The 17,655-nt window shown below is 36.1% G+C and overlaps 2 protein-coding genes across 15 annotated transcripts; one reads left to right on the forward strand and one right to left on the reverse strand.

Annotated features, from left to right (window-relative positions):
• The first annotated feature begins 190 nt into the window (after nucleotides 1-190).
• LOC110806937 (glycine-rich RNA-binding-like protein) lies at nucleotides 191-8,365 on the forward strand. Of its 10 annotated transcripts, none has more exons than XR_002538381.2 (6): nucleotides 191-378; nucleotides 6,477-6,545; nucleotides 6,649-6,755; nucleotides 6,874-6,934; nucleotides 7,014-7,087; nucleotides 7,935-8,365. XR_002538381.2 is itself a non-coding variant. In XM_022031938.2 (5 exons), the coding sequence occupies exons 1-4, from the start codon at nucleotides 282-284 to the stop codon at nucleotides 6,919-6,921; spliced, it is 321 nt and encodes a 106-aa protein (XP_021887630.1). In that variant the 5' UTR covers nucleotides 191-281; the 3' UTR covers nucleotides 6,922-6,934; nucleotides 7,014-8,365. The 10 variants fall into 10 exon arrangements, 6 of the variants coding, with proteins under 6 accessions (XP_021887630.1, XP_021887631.1, XP_088070463.1 ...); XR_015817346.1 differs by having other exon boundaries at nucleotides 6,649-6,750; XR_002538379.2 differs by having other exon boundaries at nucleotides 6,874-7,830.
• Nucleotides 8,366-8,814: 449 nt separating this feature from the next.
• On the reverse strand, nucleotides 8,815-17,654 carry LOC110806938 (RNA-binding (RRM/RBD/RNP motifs) family protein). Of its 5 annotated transcripts, XR_015817344.1 has the most exons (7): nucleotides 17,202-17,654; nucleotides 17,037-17,105; nucleotides 16,824-16,930; nucleotides 11,874-12,033; nucleotides 11,647-11,807; nucleotides 10,463-10,953; nucleotides 8,815-9,018 (listed from the first exon to the last, which is right to left on the reverse strand). XR_015817344.1 is itself a non-coding variant. In XM_022031942.2 (4 exons), the coding sequence occupies exons 1-4, from the start codon at nucleotides 17,236-17,238 to the stop codon at nucleotides 8,968-8,970; spliced, it is 264 nt and encodes an 87-aa protein (XP_021887634.1). In that variant the 5' UTR covers nucleotides 17,239-17,425; the 3' UTR covers nucleotides 8,815-8,967. The 5 variants fall into 5 exon arrangements, 1 of the variants encoding a protein (XP_021887634.1); XR_015817343.1 differs by having other exon boundaries at nucleotides 10,463-10,950; nucleotides 11,647-12,033; XR_015817342.1 differs by having other exon boundaries at nucleotides 11,647-12,033.
• Nucleotide 17,655: the final 1 nt, after the last annotated feature.

Here is a 17,655-nt window from a genome sequence, read left to right on the forward strand (position 1 = left end):
TGTTTATTTCAATATTAAAAATGGGAAAATGAAAAAATTATGGTAAATTATTAGAAATGAGATTTGAATATGATGGGCTTTGATCCAGGAAACATCGTCAAGGCCCAGAAAGTTTGTTATTGCAGGAGAAAGAGGTAAACGGTGCGTTTTAAGTCAATCCATCAAAACCTATAAAGACGACGCCTTTCGTTTAAATCATCTTCTTCGCCTGCTTTTTTCATAAGAACACCTCTTGACTCTTCAAGCTTATTTTTCTGATCATAGTATCTGAAAGAACGAAAATGCTGTGCTCTAATGGCGTTATTCGTATCTCCCGTACTATTCCTGTCAGTAAATGGATACAGGCTCGCGAATCTTGCTCCAAGTTATTTGTTGGAGGTCTCTTTCTCCACTCTTCTTTCACTATATGTTCTGTTTTTTCTCTGGTTTTATATTATCAGTAGTATCTCGCTGTTCTGATTATGAATCCTTTTATTTTCCGTGAAATGATTGAACTGATTTTATGATTAATTGGATGAGAAATTTGTTCAGTTATTTCAAAATTAGAAGTTTATCAATTTCCACCCAAGTGATTTATTTACAGTTTTAATTGGTTTGGATCTGTAGCTATTGGCTAGAATCATCTTTTAGGAAGCTGATGGATATTGGCCGCAAATCGAAATGCTCGAACTGCTTTTAAGATGAATTAAATTGGAAATTTCTTCTTTATATGATTTGGGTCTCAAGCAATTGATTTTAAGCCCCTTTTAGGAAGATGATGGAATGTTGGCTGCAAAACAAGAATGGAGGGGGAATTTTTAATTCTTAGTAGAAATGATAGGTTGATTTTGGCGAAAGGTTAGATACAGTGCGCACAGTCATTAGAGAGGAAGGTGAAGGTAGGAGTTCCTCCAGTTCTAACAGGAGCATATCTAGGTCACTTTAGGGAAGTCTTGCTGAATTCATGGTTTTGGCATTGTGAATCTAAAGGTCTTGTCCAGATGCTTATACATTAGATTTCACCAGAGATTTTGACGGCAAGATAAGGTCTTGGGAGATGTGTCTGTGAGAATCTTGAAAAATTCCCAAGGGTTTTCCACAAGGTATAAACAGCATAGGATATTTCTATGGCATCTGCAAAGAGGTAAGTTCTTGTGTTCAAGCATTATGGTGTATAAGAATCTGAACTGACACCCATGAGTAGGAATTATTTACTAAAAGCTTATCTGGTTTGCATCAGATGGTTCATCGTATGAGAGATTAAATTCTGACCGGGATCAGATGTCCAATTGGGCCATCAGTTTGAACATATATTCCTTAACACAAACATTTGAAAAATTTAGAAAGGACTGGTGACAAGGATTGGTGTGTAAGTGGGAGCCAATGTCTCTAGGAAGGATTCGTGGCAAGGAAGAAAACAAAGAGATTTACAAGAACTGTGAGACAATTACGGAGATGAGAGAATTACACTAAGGAACTGGCTATATGAGGGGCATGCATGCAAATGTATGGAAGGAGTTTCTTCAACTTGATGCTTAAAGGTGTCAGCAATAAACATGACTACAGATGTTGGGATCAGGTTTTTGGTAGTTATAAACAGCCCCCTCATATTCAGTGCATGATGGTTTCATTGCAATCCTAACTATAGTGAAGCCAGCATACCTATAGTCTCCAGGGGCAAAATATCCAAACTTCATAGAAAACCCATTCTTGAAGGCCTTTACAATAATTGTGTCAGGTTCGGCATCAAAGGCATAATGCTTTTGGAAAAGCACACAATTGATAGTAATCCATGGCATGAAAATTTTTTGGGAACACATACAATTGTGAGTAAATCTGTGTACTGTGAGTTTGGTTCGGCAAAAATCTGGATCGGATGGAGTGTACTAGCACATGGGAATCCAAATCTAGGATTTAGGTTTTATTGGAATTGATCAGGAAACCACAGTGCACATTATTTCTCCTGATAGTTTTTTGCAATTTGATGATCCAGTTCCATTGAGAACTCTGTGATCAAGAAGTCAGGCATTTTACTTCATTTGTTTGGTTTTAGCAATATTGAAAGTAACAAGGTTGTCACTGTTGCATTAAGGAACGTAATTCTACTTTTCTGACTTGTTAGCTTAGATTATTGTAGAAGTTTCCTTCAAAATGATATTCTTTATTATGTATGCTTTAATCATATCTTCTCTCATAACTTTCATTATTGCAAAATGAATTTATTCTTAAAATAAACTGAATAACTGTTTTCTAGTATTTGTCTTATCTAGACAACAACTGTAGAGTTATTCAAATTACATAATCTGCTAACTAATGGTTGGTAAAAAGACAACAAGGCACAATGCTGTGAGCACGGACAGCTTGAATGTTATACTCTTAATAGGTCATGGCATGGGTTGTTCTATGGGTGATCAAAGTGTTTTAGGTCATAAACAACACCCACATGGAGGGAAGCAAAACTTGGAAGTCTCATATGATGGACTTGGAACACATGAGAAAAACATCCTAAAGATAAGTCGGCCAAGCACAAGAACATGGACAAAGAGGCTTGAGGAAAACTTCTTTAATTATATTAAGGGACGAATTAGTAAGAAAGAAGGGTTTGAACCAAGTATGGAAGCCCACAAGGGAAGAAGAATAAGCCCACTCGGCCATGGGCAAATTCAGTCATGCATCCTCACGATTAAGGGAAGAAACTGAGATAAGCTTATGGAAAATTCCCTTAAACTGTAAGGGATCTTTTCCCGAGCAAGAAAATATTCTTGCCTTAAAATTTTCATCTCAAAGCAGCTACCAAATTCAAGGAGACTCGTCATTGAATCCAAAAGATCCTCCTTAGCTGATCTTAATCTTTCAAAAAGAGGAAACCGAATCTCTAGTATTTAAAGACATGGACTTCACCAGTTTAGGAAGATAATGACAGATTTGGTGTCCACTCTAAAGTTGGCCCTAATTTTCCTTTTCTTCACTCAAAAATACTATCAATTAAAGAGGAATCTTCACCAATCAAGAGCTTTCCTAAAGGGCCAGCATATTTATACTATTTTGATTGAATTTTTCCTAATTATAATTTCCTTATTATTTTATTTTTAATTTGGTTTCCTAGTCAATCTTGTACAATTAATTAGGAGATTTTTTTTTCTGATATGTCATTTGACCTTTAACTATAAATAAGTCTCAAGAATTGATTGTAAATCATTCAAGATTCAAGTTTGAAGTCAATAAAATTCAAAACTTTCTACATTTTCAACTGGTGAGATTTTTTTCAACTTTTTTGTTGATTGTGGAATTGGTGTCTACTTATCAAGATAATTTGTGGCGTTTTTATCAATCTCTTTTCTCGAGTTAATTTGAACTTATTAAGATTTTTCTTATGGTGTTATAATAAATTCATTTATTTTTATTATCTTAGTTTCGATCATAGGTTGATTGTGGGTTAAGTAGAGAAACTTTATTTAAAGATTAAGTTCTTGGTGCTAATTGTGTATGTGTGAAATTTTGATCACATTGTTGATCCTGGGTTCTGCATCATTTGGTATCAGAGTTTAGACACTAGATATATCTTACTATATTGCATAATCTATCATTGCATAGTTTTTTGTTCTTGTTCCATTCAGTTATTATTATATACATATCCTTTGCATCTGTTCATCCATATCATAAAACAAAAAAAAGAAAAATAAAATATGAGCAGTGAAAGAGTGAGTTGGACTATGCAGCAGAACTATCACTTCTGTTATAATCTAAGGGTGATTGAATTGGAGAGTTATGATATTATCTTGGGGGTGAAATGAAATAATGCAGTTCTATGAACTTTAGTTTTATCAACTTCAGAGTCAGCTTTGAAATGAATGGGGTGGCAGTCACCTTACAAGGAGTAACAGATATTGGCAGCCTGAGAAGATCAAGACCCCAACACCTAAAGAAAGAAATGGAGAAAAAGTTGCTCATAAATGCTGGTTAGCTTTTAGTGTGATAAAAGATAGTGTTGTAACAGCCGAAGGGCAAGAGGTGTTTAATTACAGGAAGAGGAAGATGGTGGCTCTCTTATCATGGTTTAGGACCCATATTTCTATGAATTTTGCCCAACTCTGGCAACCTAGATACCATCTTAGTATTATGGACATATTCCCCAAGTATGACCATTTCATAGGCCTTACCACCCTTTTTCTGCAGCAGAAGTGGCACAGGTCTTTGTGGACACAATTAACTGCCTGCGTAGTCCTCCCAAAGTCATGGTGATTGACGGGTACATAATCTTCACTAGTTAGTTTTGGTAGGAGTTCATAAAGCTGACAGGCAACTCCCTACATCTTAGTACCATCCACAAGCGGATTTTCAAACAGAGAGATTAAATCAATGCCTGGAGACCTATCTGCGTTGTATGGCAACTAAAGAACCTCAGACTTGGGCAAGATGGCTGGGGTTGGCAGAATGGTGGTATACCTATCATTCTAGTCTATACTTTATGGTTATCCTCCTCTGGACTCCTATGACACTTTGGAGATTGATACTCCTTCAGCTCAATTGGAAGGGTTTTTGGAGGAAAGGCAAAGGGTGAGTAAGATGCTGAAGCAACAGCTCCTAGAGGGCCAGCATTGTTATAAACAGTTTGCGGATCAGGGAGAGCTGAGAGAAAATTTGAAGTCAATGACTTGGTCCTACTCAAGCTACAACCATATAGGCAAACTTCCCTGGCAACTAGAAAGAATTTGAAGTTGGCAACCAAATACTTTGGACCTTTTGAGGTCATTGAAAGGTGGACTAGTAGTATATCGCTTAAAACTTCCTGAAGGTGCAAAGGTGCATCGGTGTTCCATGTGTCTCAGTTAAAGAAATACTACACAGGGGAAGAGTCTTATTTTGAAGAATTATTAGATGTAAATCCCCGAGAGTTATTTGAAATCAAGCCTTATCTAATACTGCAGTAGAGAACTCTATACTGCCAGGGTAAACCACCGAATCAGGTTCTGGTACAGTGGGCAGACATGGAGAAGGAAGAGGCTACATGGAAAGAAGTGACAAAATTATGAGTAAGTTTCCTGATTTCAACTTAGAGGACAAGGTTGCTTTTCAAGTGAGAGGAACTGTCAGGCCTGTGCTTTCAGCAGCGCGCCACTAGAAAAATTCAACAAGGCTCTAAAAGTTTACTAGAGGAGGGCGAGGGCCACTGGTGTAAAAGGGTGAGCTGGCGACAGTTTCAATATCTGGTTAATGGCTAAATTAGTTAGAATAAAAGAATCTTTTCTGTATTAGTTATTTTTGTAATTCCTTTGCTTGTTCGGGAGAGGGATATAGAAAACTTTGGAAGGGAAGAGAAGGCAGTAAGGAAAAAACATACTGACTGGATTTCTCAACTCTCAACTTTACTCAGAATTCTCTCTCAATTTTTTTCTTCCCACTCTCTCACTCCCTTCTCTCTGCTTTCTTTTTAAAACCCTAAATCTTATCCTAACCCTAATTTCCAAGCTCACCTATCAACCAATCCGTCAGTTGAAGCTTATGTCTAAGGCTCCTGACACATTCTCCGCAGCATTTTGGTGGTGCTCTCTATGACCCTTATTTGCAGTGTCATCACCTTGATCACATTTTCCACTTTGGGGTCTAGAAGTGCATTTATGTGGTTGATTAGTTTGTGGTGCTTCGACACTATGGCAGCCATGTCGTGCCATTTTCATCATATCCTGATTACGCTCCATCCATTCTCTAGTTCAGTCCACTTCATTCAATTTAAGGAAAGACTCAAAGTGCTGTTAGAATGAGCTGAAAGCAGCCATGGTTTGCTCCTGCTCAAGACATTCCTTTGCTTTAACCTCCTAGTAACATTTGAGGAAATCCAAACATTTGTTAGGGTTACCATAACTATTCCAAACTAATAGGCTTTGATACCAAAGGTTATGGTCTCCAATTACAATCTTGTTATGGGATCTGAATGGTATGGGCTCATCAAGAGAGAACTCAGAATTCCAAAGTAACTTCTTTATTACGATTTGCTACTGCAAAACAAAATTTATTTTTATGATAAAGGAACAACTGCTCTCCAGCTACTTGCCTTATCCTAGTTCCTTCTTAGCTTCTTCTCCTTGTTTTGCTGATACATCTCATTAAATGCACTATTTTTACAACTTGATTTGACTGACTAGTGCTGTTAGCATGGTGGCCTCACGTGCACAATTCTGTTGGCTAAATCCTTGTCACTGAAACCGCCTTCCCAATCTTTGGTTATACTAAGTGAACGTTAAATTTTATTGGGCTGGTTCAGGGAAGAAAAAAGATAAATGGGTCATATAATTTCATAGTTAACAATTTTTCAGCAGCAGTATTATTTAAAAACTAATATCTGGAACCCTGTTTATTTCTCTAATTTTTCTTGGAAGCAAAACAAAATGGAAACTTGACGTTTTTTTTTCTTTTTGACTATGTTTGCAAGCTCTGCGCCTTAAATTGAACAAATATTAAAGCTAAGATAGAAGTGTAACATGTGGTTTGGATAGCAGGCCTATCATATGATACCAATGAAACTGTCTTGAGGGATGCATTTGGACAGCATGGTGAAATTCTTGAAGGTAATTTTTGCAGGATGATCCTATTTTTCTTGGAATTTATTTAGAGTCAGGGATCTTTGCAGAAAATAAGTTACACAAGCTATCGCATTGATGGGTTTGGCAGTGAATGTTATTTGTGATCATGTGAAAGGAAAATCAAAAGGTTATGGATTTGTGCGATTCACTTCTGAAGCTGCTGCCAGTACAGCTCTAAAAGAGATGCATGGTAAGGTATGCTTCAGATATTCTGATAAAGTTGCGGGTGGGGTATGCATTTGGTAGCTCCCCAAGCCCCACTTCCTTGTCTAACCGGCTTTTAATCTATATATTGTATTATGGTTATTTTCAGTTACTGGATGGCAGAAATGTTCGTGTCTACTATGCACATAAGGGCTAATCTCAACATCCAGGTAATATATGCTATTATGTTTCTTGATACTTACTCTGCTTATTATTGACTTTATGAATTAGAAAACTTCTATTATGCAGTTAGCAAGAGCATCTGGTTCTTGTTGAGGCCACTCAGCCTACAATAGTTGGATTTCTCCCACCAGCATCATTTAGTATGGAAGCATGCTCACTGAAATCTCTTAAAATAATTTCTGTTCTTCTTTCTTCATTTACTGACTGTAAAAAAGGTTGATTCTCATTTCATGCACGGTTAAAAACTACTGTTTAAATGGTACCTGTTCCTGCCAAGTGAGCTAGCACATTGCCACTGACAATAGCAATATGTTAAAGTTATTGACATTTCAAAACAGATTGACACTATAAAATGACGGCTCGAGTAAATTGCCACATTAACGGCCTCTATTGGAACATTACAGCAGTGGAGAACCATATCGATGCAAGCATTTATCAAGAAAGGGCATCAATGCACACATTCATTGAGGAAGCAAAATGAATTTTCCAAAAAAAAAAAAATGCAGCCATCTGCCCAAACCCAAGGCCTACTGAAAAGTTAATAGGCTGGGCTGCAAATTTTTTTGTTAAAAATTTGTCTCCCTTCTTCAATGAATGTGTGTATGCACAAGATGATGGTTGTGAGTCCCCAGAACTATTAGTGGCAATCTGCTTAAGCTGTCAGCAATACATACCCCATTAATTTTTACTTAGCGTGAGCTTGAGCATTAATTTTGTATTGTTTTGATTATTTTGGTTTGGTTTTATAACCAGTCCAGTATTATCTCCTCTTATTTTAGTATGGTTCTCCTTCATAAGTTCACATTTTTGGTCCTCAATATAGTCTTGTCCCAGCCAGTTTGGAGTGAATGACTATCTCAAATTTCATGCTTGTATTTACGAGGTAGGATTCTCTGGTTGCACCCAAGTTACTGGATTCTTTTAGGTGAAGGTCTTGAAGTAATATCTGTTTTTTTATAGAATCACAAGCTGCTCCCTTTTACATAGGTACAAAGTTTGCATGGTGGACTTCTTGCAACTCCAATTCCAGGACAGGCTTATATCGAGTGTGTTTCGTACCAAGAAATGGAATCTGTAGCGAAGTTGCTTCCCGTGTGTATTTGTAAAAGTGATTGACGGGAACTCAATACTCTTTCAGCAGGCAGGGAGTGACAATTCGGCCTTGAAGAAATCTGCATATCGTGATCGACTTATTGTATGCTTATCAGCAGTTCTTTAGATTTGTCCCTGATTCCAGGCTGATTTGAGTAGAAAGACTGAGGTGGAAGCTGTTTGATTTTACCACCAAAAAAAAAAAAAAACAGTACTTTGGTGCTCTTAGTCCAGTTTCTCTGTCATGGGACTAAATTATAATATTGACTTCTTTTTAACTGCTTCAACTCACTCTTGTCAATGTAAAAGGATTTGTTCATTTTTAATTTTTGTTGTTTGGTTTTCCATTTTTATCTTGTCTTTTCTTTTGGAAATATTTTTTTTTTTTTTGCATTTTAACTTCTGAATTGAAGATCTCGTGCATTACTCCTGAGATACAACTGGGTGATGGATGATTATACCATTCAGATTTAACAGAGTAGTTGTTAAAAGTACCAAATTAGGTGGCTGCTTAGAAATTCCCACTCAACACTTCAAACAGAAAATCTTGTATTGCATAACAAAAACACCGACCAAGGAAGATTCTGTTCAAAATTTTTGGGTGGTATTTATTCCTTACCTGAATTCCTAAATGAAAAGTTACTTGAACTTTAGCACCTCGGAAAAACTATGAAGATAGATTTATTCAAAAACCAACAGTTATATCAACATTTTGCTGTAGGAAGGTGCTCCCATGTTAAAGGCCCACAAAGACTAGCAAGTACAATATTTCAAATAACTTGTAATAGAACATATATTTATTTAGTGCTATCATTTGGATAAGTATTTTACATCCAAGCTTAATATAATATTACAAATTTTTGATTAATCAACTAATGCCGGCCGCACAAGTCCCCGCATGCAGTTCTTGTTCTCTAGAACTAGCATCTTACCTGGACGTTTCGGCAACTTCAACGAAGATAAGCCTACCATCAAGTATCTGCGGAAGGCACCAGAAATAAATAAGAAAAATGAAATGGCAGTGGGGTAGCAGGTTCTAGTATGGTGCTTCAAAGATAGTATTCTAACATTTGATGATATTTCAGTTTCTTTGTTTTAAACACTTATTTTGTGCAGAAACTATAAAATTATTAGCAAGACGATAAGTTATTGCATAGGCATCATAGATAGAGGTAGCAGGTTCTAGTATGGTGCCTCAAAGATAGTATTCTAACATTTGATGATAATTCAGCATCTTTGTTATAAACACTTATTTTGCACAGAAACTATAAAATTATAGCAAGATAATAAGTTATTGCATAGGCATCATAGATTTTCCCCTGAATCAGAACAGCGATTCTCATAACAATGTTAAGACTAACCAGCCACACGATGCAACATCTCCAGCCAACCTGATCAATTACATAATAGCTAAAGAAAAAGATGAAAAAAGTTGGCCCAATAACATAACAAACTAAACAGATTTATAAACTAGGACGACTCTATCAACTACCTCATACGACAGGTTGCTCCAACTCATCTGAGATTGTCTAGTATAAGTATGCATCTATCTATATGACTCATTGTTATAGTCTTTTTTTAGGATATAGTTATGAGAGTTTATTAATAGTATGGGTCTTCTTTAAGAGAGAATTCGATGATCTCCTAGAGTTGCAAAGTATTTCAGAACTTTTAACAACAATAAGTTACCCAGTTTGGAAGTAACTACCTCACATACTAAAAACCACCTAAGTACCTGTCCATCCTAGAAACTACTAACACATTGTCTAGCATATTACAGAAACTACCTTCACACTTATCCCAATAACTACTTAGGCACTAAATAAAACTAAATAACTAGATAAATAAAATAAAAACAATTTGGTTCTAGCAGTCGGTGTCACCTACTCTAGCAGCTACGTGTCACCTACTCTAGCAACCATGTGTCAATCATTTCCAGTAACCATGTGATGTAACAACACATCCTCCCTCAAAAAGGTGTTTGTCCTTAAGCATCCCAACTAGATGTGCAACCAAAAAGTGCAATAGCAATAAGGAATTACGGAATCTAGAAGAGAGGCAAGCAGGTGCAAATAACAATCTTTTCCACTTTATTTTCAATAAATAATTCTTCTCTCTGATTCTAGATCTGTATATTGTGAAAACATATTGGTATTGACCACATAAATCATGTGCAATCGTAAAAATTTAAGAAGTCGGATACTTTTCAACTCAATGAAAACCAGAAATTCATTATTGGCAAAAAGTCTGCCTAGTTGCATTCTCCTAGACAATTGTTTGCCAATAAAATGCTGGAAGTAAGACATGTTTTGCCAGTGACTAATTCTTCACTCTGTGTTCCCCTTTTTCCATGATAACTGTTTTCCATAAAGAAATGATTAAAAGTGAGTGGACTTATTGAACTGAAAAGAATCCAGACTTACCATATGATGTAAATCGTAAGGCTCTTGCCAGCACTGATCTTCTCTTCTCTCATAGAGATGCATAGCACTGCCAAGGGATCTAAATTGTGTTTTCTTTGGCTCCTCTGATTTCTCTCCCCTCTTCTTCTTCTCTTTCTAGAGTGCACACTTCTATTGAAGTCTGCATCAGATTCACGCCACCATCACTTGGATCATGTTTCTTACTTGAGATCCAAGAGCAAGTTATTTCTCTGGTTGGTCATTTCCCGGTCTTAGACTCCATAGCAGCCCTATCATGTTTCTTATCGAGAAAATCTTATTTGGTTTACTTACGAATGAAAACTCTCCCTTTTTGTGCATGAGGACTACCAACGTAATGTTCTTGGTGACAAGACGGGCATTGTTTTCTCCCCATTTGCTTGGTGCATGTCTACTAGCCAGAAGTTCGATGGAAACTTCATCCGAGCAACTTGCCAACAGGTCGAGCTTCATATGGTATTGACCTCGATCTTCTTGGTAAGTATTGAGAAAGATGAAAACATCAAACATAAATTATCTACAAATATTGGCTCGGATGCCAATTTGTCATGGTCATTCTTAAGATCTAGTTATGAAATTTAGTTGATGGTATGAGCTAGCTAATAGAGAACATTAACTTCCCAAGTTTGGAAGTAACTACCTCACATACTAAAAACCACCTGAGTAAGTGTCCTTCATTCTAGAAACTACTAACACCACCATCTCGCATATTAAAGAAATTACCTTCACCTTCACACTCATCCGAATAACTATTTATAAAATGAATAAGACTAAATAACTAGATGAATAAAATAGAACAATTTGGTTCTAGCAGTCATGTGTCACCTACTCTAGCAGCTACATGTCAACCACTCTAGCAACCATGTGTCTATCATTTCCAGTAACCATGTGACGGAACAGTACATCCTTCCTAAAAAAGGTGTGTCCCTCAAGCATCCCAACTAGATGTGCAACAAAAAAGTGCAATAGCAGTAGGGAATTACAGAATCTAGTAGAGAGGCAAGCAAGAACAAGTAACAAATCTTTTTCTTTTATAGAAAGCAAATCCTTTTATTTTCAATAAATAATTTTTTTCTTCCAATTCTAAATCGATATGTTATTAAAACAAATTGGTATTGACTGCAGAAATCATGTACAATTGTAAAAATCAAAGTAAGGAAGGATACTTTTCAACTCAACTAAAAACCAGAAATTCATTATTGGAAAATAGTCCGCCTTGTTGCATCATCCTAGACAATTGTTTGCCAATCAATGCTGGAAGCAAGACATGTTGATTTGCCAGTAACTAATTCTTCACTCTGTGTTCCCCTTTTTCAGCCCATGGTAACTGTTTTCCGTAAGGAAATGATTAAAAGTGAGTTGACTTATTGAACCAAAAAGAGTTCAGACTTACCATCTGATGTAAATTGTAAGGCTCTTGCCAGGACTGATCTTCTCTTTTCTCATAGAGACACTCTAACAAGGGGTCTAAATTGTGTTTTCTTTTGCTCCTTTGATTTCTCTCCCCGTTCTTCTTCTTCTTCTCTTTCTAGAGTGCGGACTTCTGGTGAAGTCTGCATCAGATTCACACCACTATCATTTGGATCATAATTCTTACTTGATGTAAAAACAGAGCACAGTTATTTGTCTGGTTGGTCATTTCCTGGTCTTAGACTCTCTAGCAGCCCTATCATTTTTCTTATTGAGAGAATCAAATTTGGTTTACTTATGAATGAAAACTCTCCTTTTTTCTGCATGAGGATTACCAATGTAATGCTCTTGGTGACCAGGACGGACATTGTTTTCTCCCTATTCACTTGGTGAACTTCTACTAGCCAGAAGTTCTCTGGAAACTTCATCCGAGCAACTTGCCAGTAGATCGAGCTTCACATGGTATTGATCTCGATCTTCTTAGCAAGTTTTGAGAAGAATGCAAACATTGAACAAAAATCATCCATAACTATTGGCTGTGATACCAATTTGTCATTGTCATTCTTAAGATCTGGTTATGAAATTTAGTTGATAGTATGAACTCGTTATTAGAGAACCCTGCAATCTTAGAGTTTAAAGTACTCAAGAAAATTGTTTGACAAATTTCTTTGCATGTCTAATCCATATCATAATTCTCTTTATACAATAAAATAAAATTGATAAGAATAGTAAGGTCCCTAGTTTGAAGTAACAATCAACATCCTTGAAACAATCTCAGTAACTCTTTCACATCATATTTCCAAAAAAAAAAAAACTCTTCCACATCCTAGAAACCATTAACACACTTACCCCACATGTTATAGAAACTACCTTCCAGCTTATCCCAATAATTACTTATATCATTAAATAACACTAGATAGCTAGATAAACAAAACAAAACTAGTTTTGTTCTACCAGCCATGTGTCACCCATTCTACCAATCATGTGTAAATCATTTCTAGTAGCCATGTGGCACATAACAATTAGTTATGCAGTCAAACATATGGAACCTGGCTAATAAGAGTTTTTAACAAAAAAGATGCCAGTACCTGGATTCATATGACATAAGAAGATAGTCACATTAATACAAAACGTGCAAGGAAGTTGAAGACAATATTATCCATAAGTTATGACGAAGTAAAATAAGTTAAAAGATAGAATGTATTTACTACCGGAAAATATTTTAATAATGTTTATGTAATTTTAGTATCTTCATATACTTTTATCTTACATAAGCCATTTAGAAAAAAAAAAAAAAGCTATATTAGAAATTATTTTGATTGTTTTTTAGGGTGAGGTGACAACTTGTTATTAGCAAATTCCTAGTGGTCAACTTTTATTCATTTGATCAAATATACCACTAGTGACAAAATTGTGTTACTTGTAGTTGCTCTAGAAAAAGAATATAGGGGAAGAGAGACCTTAAACAAAGAGGAGATAAAAGAGAGAAACAGGTAGACGATTATGGTAGAGAAGAAAGTGGAGATGATTTAATAGGATAGGCCACAATTTTTTACGTACCAGTTCAGTATAACAGATTTTGGTTTGATTCACAAAATGATTTATACATGGAGACAAGAAAATTTTTCCATAAAATCCATATAGATCTGGCCATGAGATTTCCAGACTGGGTACAGGCTGTAGCAACCATAGTAAACTGCTAAATCTGGTCTGACAAGTGCAGCTATCCCCGTATGAATTCAAATATCCCTCTCCGATCCCTTTCAACAAAAACCAATTGACATCCTTTCAAGTTAGCTTTTACTCCTGAATGGCAGCCCCGTTGGGGTGATTCATGAAATTCTTCTATCAACTTTAATCTTAGTTCTGGTTTATTGCCATTCTTCCACGTACCAAGTGAATTTCCCATCTGTCCAGTGTTGCCTTGCTAATCAGATGTCACTCATAGAGTTGATCCCATTACCATGTGGTTTTATTTCTGCCAGGAAATGAGTTTGGACGGAAGAAACAACCATAGTCAGATTTTTCCTTCCTTTTTATAGGATGTCTCATAATCTGATCACATTTAGTATTGACAACCATCTCAGTTGGCTAGAAGTAACCATTATTTGTTCCGATAGGTAATTTTAAGCTATCATACTCTGTGTTAATATCTCCTTCCCACCAAATATAATTGTTATTTGGACACTTTAAAAGCAACAGCTATTCACTCCTTGTTATAAACTAACAATAAATTATTCTTGGGAGAAGACGCTTTATTGATAAAGGCTAACAAGTGTTCCTTATTGATAGGATTAGGGAGTTTATAACTGCTTCCTTCAGTCTCTCAAAAGCCATTAGGTCATTGTATATCCGTGTAAACCCATTTATTTTCAGCATTTCTACTAATATTTTTGCTACTGTTCCACAACCCTCAAAGATAGTAACCAGTCAAGTAAGAAAACCTCTAGATTGCTTTGTACAATCTAGGCCAACCCTTCACCGCTTGTACATTCGTTAGATCTGTTTCCACTCCTTATTGGGATATATTGTATCCCAAATATCCAACTCCTGTGTTACCATGGACACATTGGCTTTCAAGCACCTTTGCTATAATGTGTAATTTTAGAGGAAATGCTCTTAAGCACCTTTGCTAGGTGTTCTCAATGTTGCTCTATTGATCGACTGTAAGGAAATGATGACAAATTTCCTTGATGATGATCTAACTACATTGTTCATTAGAGCTTGGAAGGTTGAAGGTTGAAGTTGCATACGTTAATCCAAAGGGATGTTGTCTTATGTAGATCTTCTCCATTCATATTATATGGTAACTGGATTTAAAAATATTGTGGCTCCACCAAATTAATCTAGTCTTCTATAAACAGGGTGGGAAAATTGTCATTCAAAGTTTTTTTAATTAACTCTCAGTAATCAATGTGTATTCTTCATGTACCATCTTTCTCTTTCACCAGAACAAATGGGGAGGCAAAAAATCTAGTGCGATGTTGGAGTGCTCTTGCTTCATGAAAGGAACTATGAGGAGTGAGTAAATATTGCTCTTGTGATAATAACCACGTGGCTTGGAGTGTTGACCTTATTCAGAATTTAAGTGATTAGGGAGAGATGAACATGTTGGCTCATGGAATATCTATCCTCTTGGTTGGTGGATCCCCTGGGGCGAGATGAACAGGTTAAGTATAAATCTGTACTTTCCCACTGACAGGTTGAAAATTGCTTCTTCCTCAGGAAATAAATCTAGAAGTTAATTTTTTCACCTAGAATTGTTTTTAATTAGAGATTGTATCTCACTGTTGACAATATTACAAAAATAGGGGAAGATCGAGGTAAATTATTGTTATTTTCGTAAAGGAGCTGCTAAGACTCCAGATCATCTATTGTTCCAGCGTTCTTTCTCTTAGCAACTCTGGATTAGGTGGCCGATATTCATAGAGCGCTAGGTAACTGTGGGGAGGATGTACCTCTCTGTTTTGGTGATAAATGGTTTTCAATACATCACCTTGTAATCTGGCAAAGGCTCACTCTTACTCTAAATTTACTGGGTGTTGTGCTCTTACTGGGCTTGTAATTCATGTTTTTAAAACCAATAAGAAAATAGCTAAGCTGCTATTCACTAATGAAACTCTACTTAGTAAAGCACACCAATGTTTTAATTAATCTTGTAAAGAATCTGTTTGTTTGAAATTTATGAGTTCTACCATGGGGTCAAAGAATGAGATCTCCCAGAATCTTTCCATTCAAGAATCCAAAAGATTCTAACTGACCAACCACTCTCTCAGTAGCTTAGTTTTCATGAGCATCTTGTACTATCCTAGAGTTTTTCCTTCTGTGTATATTGAAGCAGAAAATCTTTCGGCTCTATGACAGGCACCTTTTCATACTATCCCATTCAAATCTAGGAAATCAAACTTAAGAGTCCCAAGAAATACCTACTCCAACATATATTTCACATTATAATTGAAATTAGGGCTGTACCAAGAACATTATGATTTGCGCCGTACTGCTCTTCTTCCCTTCAGATGATTACACGGAAGAAGCTTTTACAATATCGAACAATCTTTCCGCTCCATACAGCCACCTCAATCAGACCATCTCATCCAGATCTAGGACATCAAAATTAGGATCCCTGAGCACAGCCATCACCCAAATATAACCGTTACAAACTGGTACCATGAAAATTAGATTTATAATCTTCAATGGACTGGTCTTCTTCCCTTCAGTGCGGTCCTTCCCTTTTATGATCACCATTATTTCACCACTCATCACCTCTTATCCATTTGGATATTTCTTCCCATTAATGAACATTTGCCTGAATTCTTCAATCCTTTTTTTTTTTAAATATCCTGAATTCTTCAATCCTGCTAAGTGCTTTCTTGATTTAATGTTAATACTACCGGCGCTTTTTTCAATTCCACAACTTCTTTCTAGGCTTCTTCAATCTTCTCAGGATCTTGAGCTTTTGTATTATTCTAGACCCCAAACTCTTCCTCAGACTTGCTTTTAAACAATGATCTCACTAAAAGAGAGACAAAAAAAGAAAATACAGAGAGCAGATAAAGAAGAATATACAGGTAAAGATAAACTATTGTTTCTCTTATTGTTTTAATGAATCATATTGTTATCGTGCATGGTAATCTGAAATCAGCAAATACCTAAAGGTAAGTGACCGGTATTAGTAATGAACTCAAACAACTACCTCGGCTGAAATTCCAACAGGAAACAAAACATATTCTAGAAAACACCTATTTAGCCATTTGATGCTTACTCTTGCCAACATTCCTATAATCCAATCAAAATTGAACAAACCCAAATTTGTTTTTCCTCATATTACATCCAAGCTTCAAATTGGACATAAAATTGTGAGAACAAATGCATGAATCGTGATTCAAATCCAAACCAGAAGAAAAAGGAAATGGAATAACAACTAATGAATTACCCTGCCATTCATGGCTTCCAGCGCCTTCTGTGCATCAATCTCTGATTCAAATGTCACAAAACCAAACCCCTTAGGCCTTCGAGTCTCCCGGTCTATAACCAGCCTCGCTGTGTACAAAGACAGTTTATAGGGCACAAACTCTATAATTTTCAAAATTAAGAATATTCCAAACACAATTGAAGACTAAAAAAGGAGACGAAAGATTCAAATCACCTTCCGTAACCACTCCAAATGGAGAAAACAACTGTTTCAGCTGTTGATTCGTTATGTAGAATGATAATCCTAAATATCATGAGAACTTAATCAGAATCAACACTTCTAGCAGAGAAACAATGAAGAACGGTACATACGAGAGAGAGAGAGAGAGAGAGAGAGAACTGCTAACAAAAAGTTGGGAGCCGAGTCGTTTGGCCATTTCGAGTCGAAAACTCTCAAGGTTCCAGCGTTCAAGAACGGAACAAACCTGGAAGGCCAAACGGCAGCGTTTAATGTTGAAAGGCCCCACTTACAGCACCACGTTTGTTGCATCACCATCACCGCCATTTACTTCTAATCAAATCGCCATTAAATTATGTCAGAAATTAATTTTGATTATAAATTATGTAATTTCTTAGATTGTATTAGGACCTAAAGAAATAGAACTGATCAGTAACTGCTACTTTATTTACTATACTGAAAATAATAAAAGCTAATCCAAAAATCATGTAACTTTTTCGGGCGCCGAGTTTAAGCCAAACTAATTTGAAAATCAAACGAAAATTAAAACACAATAAATATCTCAAAACTTTAGGAAAGATAATTTGATTTCATCAATTGCTGAATGTGCGGTCTT

This window comes from Carica papaya, chromosome 2, assembly GCF_054855325.1.
Source record: "Carica papaya isolate Zhongbai chromosome 2, ASM5485532v1, whole genome shotgun sequence".
NCBI classification, from domain to species: domain Eukaryota; kingdom Viridiplantae; phylum Streptophyta; class Magnoliopsida; order Brassicales; family Caricaceae; genus Carica; species Carica papaya.

Excerpts from the sequence above, each read along its gene's own strand:
- LOC110806938 (XM_022031942.2), bottom strand. The coding sequence starts at position 17,238 with ATGGCCAAACGACTCGGCTCCCAACTTTTTGTTAGCA. Across the intron at positions 17,106-17,201 it reads CTCCCAACTTTTTGTTAGCA|GATTATCATTCTACATAACG; the intron begins GTTCTCTCTCTC and ends CATGATATTTAG. Across the intron at positions 9,019-16,823 it reads TGGAAGCCATGAATGGCAGG|ATACTTGATGGTAGGCTTAT; the intron begins GTAATTCATTAG and ends TGCCTTCCGCAG.
- LOC110806937 (XM_022031937.2), top strand. The coding sequence starts at position 282 with ATGCTGTGCTCTAATGGCGTTATTCGTATCTCCCGTACTATTCCTGTC. Across the intron at positions 379-6,476 it reads CTCCAAGTTATTTGTTGGAG|GCCTATCATATGATACCAAT; the intron begins GTCTCTTTCTCC and ends TTTGGATAGCAG. Across the intron at positions 6,546-6,648 it reads GCATGGTGAAATTCTTGAAG|TGAATGTTATTTGTGATCAT; the intron begins GTAATTTTTGCA and ends TGGGTTTGGCAG.